Genomic DNA, 10,339 nt, shown 5'->3' with positions numbered 1-10,339 from the left:
TTAGCGACGGAGGTGGCTACGGCGGCGGAGATGGTTGTGTCCATTGCCATGGTGGTAAGCATGTCGTCGAACATGATCTCTCTTGTAGCTAGGAGTGCCAGCCTCAGTCTGGACAGGCAGACTGGCTGTCTGCGTGACTGTCACGGTGTTCCAGACTGTATGAACTCTAGTCTTACACTTCTTGGGCTTTTCGGGCTTGTCGAAGACGTCGGTTGGCTTGGGGACACTGGAGAAAACATCGGTTGCTTGAGCAGCCGCCTCAGACACAGCTGCAGGGTTGGAAGGTAGAGTAGGCTTTGGAGCAACTGGTTCCTCATGGACATCAGTGGCATCAGAAGCTGGCTTGGTGTAGCCGGGGAGTTCAGCGGCAGTGGTCTTCTCCCCAGAAGCCGGTTTGCTGGCGGAGGATTGGGCAGAAGGCTTGCTGGGGCTACTCTCCTTGTCGCCGCCGGAGGGCATTGAAGGGGCCTTATCGCCATAAGAAAATCCACTCAAAGGGTTGTTTCCAGGAAGCTTGCTCAAGGTGCCAGTAATCTTTTCATCGACCTCGGACTCAATGGTGCAGTCGCCTTTGTTGAGGCCGTAAGTCAGGCCTGGGCAGTGGTCCATACCCTCGGTACCGGCGTTACATGTGTCAATGATATGCTGGAGGAGGTCTTCGTCCCAACCGGCCATGAAGTCGGCATGGCTGCTGTATCCAGTAACGTCGCCATTGGAGAAGACGAAGGGCTGCTTGCCCTCACCCTCAGTCCAACGGCCAGTAAATTTGTCGGTGCGCCAGTAAGCCTCGTAGAAAAGGTGAGGAACGTGAATCCAACCCTTAGGGCAGTCGAGATAACCGTCATTGTCCTCGGGGTAGGCCATGTTGTTCTTGAAGTCGGTGAGGCCAGCCTCGGGATTGTAACATGAGGGGAAGTGGACATCAGCTCGAAGAGGGGAATATTTGCCATCACAAGTTCGATCAGGGAACCCGACACCCTCACCCTTGTTGACAGGATCACCTACACCAGCCATCTTGCCATCAGACTTGGCATCCCAAGATGGGAGCGTGTAATCGTTGTTCAAGCGGGGGCAAGTCATTCTGGCAGGATTGACAGGACCTTTTGAAGGGTCAAGGTTAGGCTTGCTGCCAGCCTTCGGCATGGTACGGGTCATGGCATCACCAGCAACGATCTGGAGACCAACAGGGAAAGGCTTGATATCATCGTGTGTCTTCTCGAAGCTGTTCTTTGTCAGTAATGTGCGCAAGACAATCCGTTAATTGGGCAAGTGAAGGGCTTGAGTGGCGCAATGAGACAAGGCAGTGAGTGCTCTTACAAGTAGTAGGCATTGAAGTAGTCGAACTCCACATCTTCAAACTCTCCAGATTTGGGGTCATGGAAGTAAAGAGTGGGAAACCAGTAGTTACTGTTGTCGCCCTTGACAAGCGCATTGCTGCACTTTGACTTCTGGAGATCCTTTCCGGTCGCCTTGGTGCTGAAGCCACTGCCACCCATGATGTGGTGGACATGAGTGGAGGTCTGGCCAGGGAAGAGGATGGGATCCATACGACCTCTAGTGAGCTGATCGTTGGTGAAGCGCAAGACGGCGAAGGTGCCCGTCTCGTGAGCAGCAGAAGCGGCGCCGACGAGGACCGCAGCGGCGGTAGCGAAAGCGGACTTCATTGTGATTGACAATGGCAAATGGTGTTTAAAAGTATCGAGCTAATATTTTAGCCGCACGGAATGATCTTCGACGGCGGAGTAGGAAACGATGTTAATGCTAGCGTTGAGATCTCTGGGATTCTGGGCGCTGAGAATGAAACCTGCTTCTTCTTCAAGAGGAAGCAGACAAGTGTAAAGCGGGGGGGCACGAAGGTGATACCGGAGCACCTGTGAGAAGAAAGAATGTTTCGCAACCGTCCAGTCACTACGTTGAGTGCAAGTGAATCAGAGATGACGGATAGATCGTGGTGGTTGACAGTGAAAAAGGAGGGTAATAAACAGTTCAGAGAAAAAAGAAAGGTCTGAAGCTGCTCCGAAGAATGAATAAGTGAGTGAGTAGAAAAATGAGAGGACGTGTCCAGCAGTGCAGTGTACGAGGGAAAATAAGTTAAATAAGAAAAAGAGCGTGTGGAAGGATAAAGAGAAAGAAGTATGTTGGACGAGGATCAGAGGTGAAGGTCTTTGTGTGAACGGGGGCCAACCTGGGCTGAATCCTTTAGGATCCATCCGTTCATTCATTCGCCGCAGCTGCCAACACTGCACTGGCGCACAGCGTATGCTATAATCAGCACTGCACTGGCCTTGTCACTGCGGCCATTTAGACATGCTCTAAGCGCGTGCACGTCCATCATTGGTTTCTTGGCCTTCTGGTCATTGAGGCATGTCTATTTGATCAAAGGATTATGGTGATGGAGTCTATGGGCGTGGCGAGCTACTATTCCCCCGTTTTTACTAACGGCCGGGCCTAATTCAGGGGTCGCCCAAGGCGCCAGACGTTTTCGGAACTTTCTAGTGTAGCAAAATGGTGAAAGAGGACTGGCTACAACGATTCAAGCCACATCTAAGGGCCATGTGTAAAATAATGCTTGGAAACCTTGATTTTTGGGCTCGACGTTGTCACGATAGGAGTTGTGTCGGATGAAACAGACAAGAGCTGCATCAGCAATGAGCGCTAATGTCCAGAAATACCATTGGATGTGTGTTCTTGTTTTTCATAGGGCTGGGCAGAATCTATTGCAGCCCACACCTATGCGTACCTGCATCGAAAAACCTCATTCGGTGGATGGCGGCTGGCGCCCGGGTTAGTAGATGATGGACAGGGGAAATTGGCAGGGACCGTGAATCACAGTTCGCCCCTAGGTATTCGTATGTAATAGGAAAATAACGGCCCACCAATAAGTGAATGTTCTTCATAAGTACATACCTAGAGGTAAGGTAAGGCAGATAGGCGGTAACGACTGCAAGCAGTGTACAACAGATATGCGCTGGCGGTTGGTGTGACTTGGTTCCGCCGCAGTCATGTCTGATTGGTAGTGGTGAAATTGATGAGCTGCAGTCCGTATTTCTGCACTCCGGCTTCATCTGCGGTGATACATTGATTCATGAAGATGTTTGCTTCAAATGATCATGCGCTAGAACCACAGTCGCGATTCAAGCTGCACAACCGTTACTCCTCGTTTTCTACACACAAAGAACAGAAAAGGTTCAGAATAATGAGGACCGGCCCGCCAGATCTTGGAGATTACAGGGTCACACCCTAAAGTGCCTGCAGATCGTGACCTGGTCTGAAACAGCAGGGATCTAACTGGTTTTGCAGGGGCAAAGCCATGGGCTTAATCTGGATGATCGAGATGGTCCTTGGGCGATCAACGGCTATAACCATTGACGGTTAGTTCACTTGATGAGAATCTGATAGTCTTTTGTTATATGTTGTCACCACCTCATTCTCAACAGCAAGGTTCACAATTTGTCAACCTTCAATCCGTAGGACAGGCTGTTCTGGGCAACACAGGAAACCTCAGGCTGATCCTTGTACCAATACTTGTGGCCGCGAAACGGAGCGGGTGTTTCAACCCTGGAGCAACCTGGACTGGGGTCAGACAAACAAACAGTGTATCCTTGCCTTCACTCAAAGACCTTTTCGTTATCGTTTCCCTCCGTTGAGCCTCCAAGCGGTATCCGAATATGACTTATAAATCGCGTGTTATGGGTTGCGCCACCAACTCCTAGCAAGAGGTCGAACACCGTGGGATTGTTCCAAGCTTTTATAGAGCATCTCGCAGTGGCTTCTACCTTTCTCAATGTCTTGACTGCTGACTACATAAGCTCCACCAGAAGGACCTGAAACGCGCCAGGATTCTCCCTGTTTTTCCATCAAGGGAGCTTTATCAACGGCCAGCGTCTCTTCAACACCTCAATTTGTTGAATTAAACATCTACGCTATGCCAAAGATTATTGAAAGAGAAACTCTCAATAAGTCTATTTAGCTGGCTCCTATTGGTTAATGCGTACAATCCCTCTGTAGCCACTCTTTACCCTCACCACCAGCTGCCACTTGGGAATTAATGTCTCTTCTCCTAATCTCCTTTATGAGCGCAATGTGAGCCATGGAACATCCGACTATTCCATAAGTGATTGTGAGGTTTTGCTCTTTAGTTTTATCGAATTCATCCATCTCCAGGTGCGTTAAGAATTCAGTAACCATCCACTGGCTAATGTTATGGACTTTATTCAGTTGAAGCAGTGGAAATGTATTACCAATATTCTCAGCCATGACCAAATCAACTTCGGAAGGAATTTCAATACCTCTGCTTAGAGGGATCTACCTAAAGGAGCATCCGATAAATCACTGGTCTTTACACCAATGTGAGGATGGAGGCGCTGAGATCCAACTCGCCATTCACCTATCTGATGAGCCTATATCTACAGTTTTTCTTGATTCTTGGCTAAAAAACTACTCGATGGCGGTCACCCGGTTGTTTATTAATATCTAGAGTCTCTGGTTAATCCTTTCAAGATGTCGCAAACAACTAGGCCCGTTTACCAATGTGTGGGCTTTAATGATAGGTCATATGTCAATCCGTCATCCAGATACATACAGTACCTCAAAGAAGGCAACTTGAGCCGTGACTTTATCGTCATTCTAAACATGCTTCAAGGTGTACGAAAGTCACACATGCTAGGCAAATGGATGCAGGTAGCCGCCACCTTGCTTCTGATCTTTAATTGACCAGAAAGTACCTAGTTAAGCCATTGTATTCAACCCTACGCCCACGTCAAGTCCAGAAGGAAACTTGGAGAAGAGATCGAACGGTACGTCTTTCTGATCAACCACAAATGTATTTTTGTAGCCCAGCGTGAACACCAATGTTCTGCATTGAATGGTTATGTCTGTGCCACTCAAAAAAGTTTCAATGTTCATTTGTCCGATGCTGTGTATTATCTACCCTGTATACAGCAAATGATGCTGAAGGTTCAAGTCCAGAGTGCATCATAATAAAACTCTGATTATTGCAGAGAGGTTGTTTTTTCAAGTTTTGCTGTTGGTAGAATGTGACAGCTGGCCTTGTTACCATAAATGGCGAGCACCTCAGACCGTGGTGGGTTGTTATGAGTTCAAAGTCTGCTATGAGAACAGATCCGTAGTCGTGTTTTCTAAGATCAACTCCACCGTAAGCTTCATAGAGTCTGCTCCTTCAGTAGGCATTGTCATCATCATTGGGAACATGTTCTTCGGTGTCAAGTTCATAAACCGTTAGCCACGAAACCAGGATTGATGCTTGAAAGATCAAGCGATACCTAGAAAACCTGTGATCTCTGCTCCCAATTTTCTCAGGATTTCCAGTTCAAAGTTTTGTTCCGTCCGTTTGACGAGTGAGAACATAATCCAAGCCACCAACACACTAATTCATGGCATTGAAACCACAGAGATTCCCGGTGTAGTACTGGACCAGTTATGAGCCCACATGAGGTTTAATACTGCACATATAATTTGCTGGAAGAGCGTTTCAATGGTATGAACCCCTAAACATCTGTTAGCTACGTTCTCATGTAAGCCTGCATTCTTCGGAGATATGCTTGTGACCTGTTGGTTTTCTACGACTGACGGGCGATATCTCCCTTTTTCTGTATAAGCTCTCTCGAGAGTTATCCGATGTTTCATACGAGGCCTTTTCTCATCGTTATGCGGAGGTTGCAGATCGGCGCCAAAGTCCAAGGACAAATCGTCTCATGGGCACAACCAAACGCTTGCCAGAAGTAATTTTTACGCCAGTGTGCATAAAAGCAAAGGCTGTGGGAAATCTCGATATGGAGCCGCTCCCATCGAAACGGACAGCCAATTTACAATGCATTCTGAGACAACCTCAGTTAACATCGTCAGAAGCACGTAATCGGTAATCCGTGGCGTACGGGAGGGACACTAGGGCTGCCGGTTTGTTCCAAATGGGTTTGCTTGTGACATTGCATGCGGAAGACTGAGCCGTGTGGTAACATGATAAACACAATCTTCCCTTACATGCTTTGCCCAGTAGACCCATAAGATATGTCAGGAGGCTGAGCCAGTAGCTAGATGTGTTGGCCTTTTGCACTGTTGAGTACGTACGAAATAAGTCGTTAAAACTTCAAAGCGCTTTGGAAAAGACCACCGCTTTGCTCGCATGCCAAGCTTTATGATCTGATCCAGCATCCACTCCGTTAACAGGGCCACGATAGGAGAAGTTAGAAAGGCGAAGAGAATGAATCGAGTTCTAGGCTTCAGCAATAGGACTCTGAGAGTATTTTGGGCTCTGGAATATCAAAGATTGATAATTCGATGTCGGCTAACGCAACGTTGACAACAAATTTTTTGTTGCTAGTGAGCTCGATTCCTCACAAAATCGATCAAGACACCGTTAGAAATCCCTGAGAGTCGGCAATGCCAGAAATGGGATAGTACCATGCTATTCATGTGTAGGAAAGACACGTCTACTGCATGTACCATGTTGAGCTGAGGCTTGCATGGTGAGGGGCGGCGACAAGAGGGATGAGTTGCTGGATCAAAGATGTGTCTTAAAACCTTGTGTCTTACTCCGGGCCTTGGCATGATCGGCAATGACAGTGATTCAGAAAACACATGCCAGATTTGCCCCTGTTTGTCACTCACATATCATCGATCAGTGGAATGTTATAGCACGATTGCTCCGGAGAAATACCTTCAATGCCTTGCTCCAGTGCAGCCTGAGCTGGAAACAACGAAAATTGTTCGTAAGAGCCGTTTTCTTATACAAGTCTTAATGCCTCACTTTTTGTATGTATTTGATACCGTCGTCAAGGTACGAGATCGAGTGCCGTATGATATTTGCCCTCAATGAAGCAATGTAGTACTCTCATAGACTCGTAATGACAAGCGTTCTCCGAATTCACTAGTCGACTGGCTCACACCAGATCAGACAACGGAGCCTTCAAGATATCCAGTAGATGCGGGAGCTTGCGTAGTTCCCGCACCAGACTCAACCACGTTTTGGTGGTGGCTATGTTTGTATGTACTGTATATATCGTCACGGGTCGTAGTCTCATGGCAGCCCAGTCTAAGGCGGGTAGTCCCAAGCCATCGCTTAGCAGCAGAGCCTATCTCCGGAGTACATGATCTGGGGGACAGAATAATAGTAGAAGTTGGTAGTATGAGGCCTAGTGATATTCTAACAACGATGGACTATTGAGCAGCGACTGAGAATGTTTAGAATGTTTAATCAATTCTACCTAACATTCACTAATCCAGTAGATGTGCATTTAGCAAGGACAGCCGTCTGGGGGAAAAAGCTGATACGCCAATTTTGGCATCTGTGAACGTGAGCTAGATAGCTCACTTTTAGTGCGACAAACTCTATTCTTCTGAGATGGTTCAGCATGATGCTAGACTACCTAGTTGTCGATCAACTCAGCGAAGTGGTGTGATGTCAATCTCCTGGATGCCATTCTAGTAGTCAGTTGGGCGACCAAAGAACGTTGAGCTTAACGACAAAAGATAACACTGCTAGGTCACAAAATTTTCATCGTCAGTTTCTTTGTTCACGAAATCTCACTTTGACATCTTAACAAGTACTAGTCAGTTAACTTGACCGATCACATTCAACAAGTTGCACGCATTTTGCCTCATCTACACAAGGCTCCTTGATCCAGAGCTTGCATTAGAAACATAAAACCTCCCAGCGAGCGTTCGTGCATTTAAAGTTGATGAGAAATAAACTATTGGGTAGCTTTCTTCTTGGACGCCCACGGAAACATCTAGTTAGGACCCAAACGCTATACTGGAATGCGACTATAGCTTACTACTCTTCCTCAATCATCCCAATCTGGTCATGACCCGAGGAGGTGTTGGGACAGACCCAGAGGCCATGAAAAGGAGTAACAATCATGTACCTGCAGTAACGAGAGTATCCTCCTGACTACAAGGAACAAGGCAACCGGCTATTGCTAAGGTTGCTGTTCACAGAAGCGTGATATACAAACCCTATAGGTTGGGGTTAGACTTCTTTACTATCATGCCTCGGCAGACAAGTGTGATCTGGTCCGTTGAGTCCTATATAACCATTCTTAAGAAGAGTCGCGATTTGTGACGGGCATTCTAGGTACTTAGCGACAACAAGGGAACATGCAAGAAGAGAGAAAGAACAACTGTTCTCGTTATTCTACAAGTTGTGATATGGGGAACAGTGCCCCTTCTCAACATCAGCTTATATACTGAAACTCTTTTGATTGAAGCATGCCTTGCCGAAGCAAAGGTAAACCAATGGTATAATGAGCACATCAGAACGGCTTTCATCCTGTAGCGCAGTATATAAACACCCAGGTAGCATCATCAATCAATATAGCGCCATATTGTCCCATCCGTGTTCGTATATGACCCAGACCTTGCCTGCCTTGAAAACACATTGAACGCCCTGTATATTATATGCTGCGTGTTCACTGTCGTGCCGAACGGCGTCGCCGCTTTCCTTGCAACGTAGCCTCGCCCTCATCTTGCTCTCCATCGCTTGAATCGTCGTGACTCCTGATGTTTTTGGACCGGTCATTTCCCTTCTTGATAGAAATAATACAGCCTTGCTCTTTAAGTCGCTTAGTTAACTTTGTGCTGGCCTGCATCCCAGGAAAGTCCTTTGCTGTATAAACAGTGAAAACTTCGCTCTGGGCGGTGACCAAAGTCGGAAAGCGCTTCACCTCTTTTGCACGGATTGGGTCAATTTTGACTAAGGTGAAATGAAGGCGAAATGAGCCAGGAGTTCTGCAGGATAAGTCTGGAAAGCAGAAGAAGCAACCCTCCTCGCCATGTTCATCCTTGCCGACAAACGGGGCACTGACTAATAAGCCCATGAGTCGGCGCTGTTGCCGATACTCTTCAGGCATGAATGACGCATCACAAGACCCAGATTCATCGAAAATAGAGCAACTCATCACGTAGTGGGGATAGCGCAAATGTTTTCCTATCTCTTCTTTCGTGAGACTGTCATCTTTGATGAGAAGCTGAACGATTGGCGGCGGATCGATAACTCTCCGATCTCTCTCCCCAAATCCACATGATCGAGCCGCAATCGGTTGCTGTCGTATCTGGAGGTTGAAGCGGTTGTCGGATAAGCGATCGTCCACGCTCGTCCTACTGCGACTTCTCTCGCCAGTAGTAAGAATGTCGGCTATCCTCATAGGATCAGGCCGTGGTCCAGTTGGGGATACCATAGGACTATTCGAATCAGGTGGTCTACCATTGGTTGTAACAGGCGGATTGAAGTGATACTCTGTGAAGGGTGACACGGCACACATATCGATTGATGGCCTATGCTGACCATGCATAGAGGTGGGCGGTTGATCCTCTGACACTGAGTGCGGTCTCGGCGCATACACTGGATGGCGGCCTTGCGCGTGGTCCAGCATTTCGCTATTCCGTTGAAGAATGGCAGATGGAGCTTGGAGTGGACCGGCTTGCTGTCCGGTTGTATAGTCAGTAGCATATAGCCCAGATTGTGGACGAGAATGAGGAGGATGAGGTTGGTTCTGAGGCACAGAGCCTGGCATCCCATCCAATTGGTAACCATGGCCAGTTCGAGGGTGTTGATGCTGCAGCAGCTGTGAAGGACGACGAGGATCGGGCCCTGCGGTGAGTTGGCCGGCCGGGGAATACAGGTGTTGGTCATAGTAAGAGTGAACTGGACCCTGAGGAGGATAATGTGTGTCCGGTGCCCATTTCATTATTGTCGTCGCGTGTGGATGTGGCATGGCCTCCGGCATGGTCTGTGGCATCGCGTTTAGCCGCTGTGATGTTCGCGCGGCGGTCTCAACAGCTGTTAGAGACATGAATGTTGTGGAATATTTCTGGTTCAGTCAGAAAAGGCTACCATCAACATAGATGGATGGGAAGGAGAGACGCCAGTGTCGAGCTTATTAGTGGAAGATCAGTGGCGGCTTAGATCGGTTGCATCAACAGCTAACTGATACTCAGGTCTCAAGTACAGAACCCTTTCGGTAGCGCCCAATAAGAGAATTAGGAACAGCCAGGCCGAAGGGAAGAAAAGAGCGGGAAGGGCCCAGTAGTCCACTACTTCCAGGGAGTCGGCTGTAAGACGGAATGCGGGCGGTTCCACTGACCAGATAGACGATGGGGGGAGTGGATGAAGGCTGGTGTAGTCAAAGGCGTGTAGCCTCAAATGGGCTCCTAGCGGTCTGAAAAGACGCTATTGACTCAGATTGATTAAAGCCTTTCTTTGGGTGAGACTAGCAGGTTGGCTAACGGCCGGGGGAAGCGGGAGGATCTCGGCCAAGCCCACGACAATGTCCGGATTGAAGAGAGGTAGCAAAGGAAATACAGGCCCATATGCAGCAAAAGA

At 48.1% G+C, this 10,339-nt stretch overlaps 2 protein-coding genes across 2 annotated transcripts; both read right to left on the bottom strand.

Annotated features, from left to right (window-relative positions):
- FTJAE_13781 (uncharacterized protein) lies at nt 1–1,664 on the bottom strand (the record flags this gene model as incomplete). Its single annotated transcript, XM_037346958.1, has 2 exons — nt 1–1,222; nt 1,318–1,664. 2 exons carry the CDS (start codon nt 1,662–1,664, stop codon nt 1–3), a joined length of 1,569 nt encoding a protein of 522 aa, XP_037199192.1.
- A 6,762-nt stretch (nt 1,665–8,426) lies between these two features.
- On the bottom strand, nt 8,427–9,704 carry FTJAE_13780 (sexual development regulator velC; the record flags this gene model as incomplete). Its single annotated transcript, XM_037346957.1, has 1 exon — nt 8,427–9,704. The coding sequence occupies one exon, from the start codon at nt 9,702–9,704 to the stop codon at nt 8,427–8,429; it is 1,278 nt and encodes a 425-aa protein (XP_037199191.1).
- Nucleotides 9,705–10,339: the final 635 nt, after the last annotated feature.

The sequence above is a fragment of the Fusarium tjaetaba genome, assembly GCF_013396195.1.
Source record: "Fusarium tjaetaba strain NRRL 66243 chromosome Unknown NRRL66243_c0000472, whole genome shotgun sequence".
In the NCBI taxonomy this organism is placed as follows: domain Eukaryota; kingdom Fungi; phylum Ascomycota; class Sordariomycetes; order Hypocreales; family Nectriaceae; genus Fusarium; species Fusarium tjaetaba.
The sequence above is the reverse complement of the archived record's forward strand: the minus strand, read 5'-3'. Positions and strand labels throughout refer to the sequence as shown.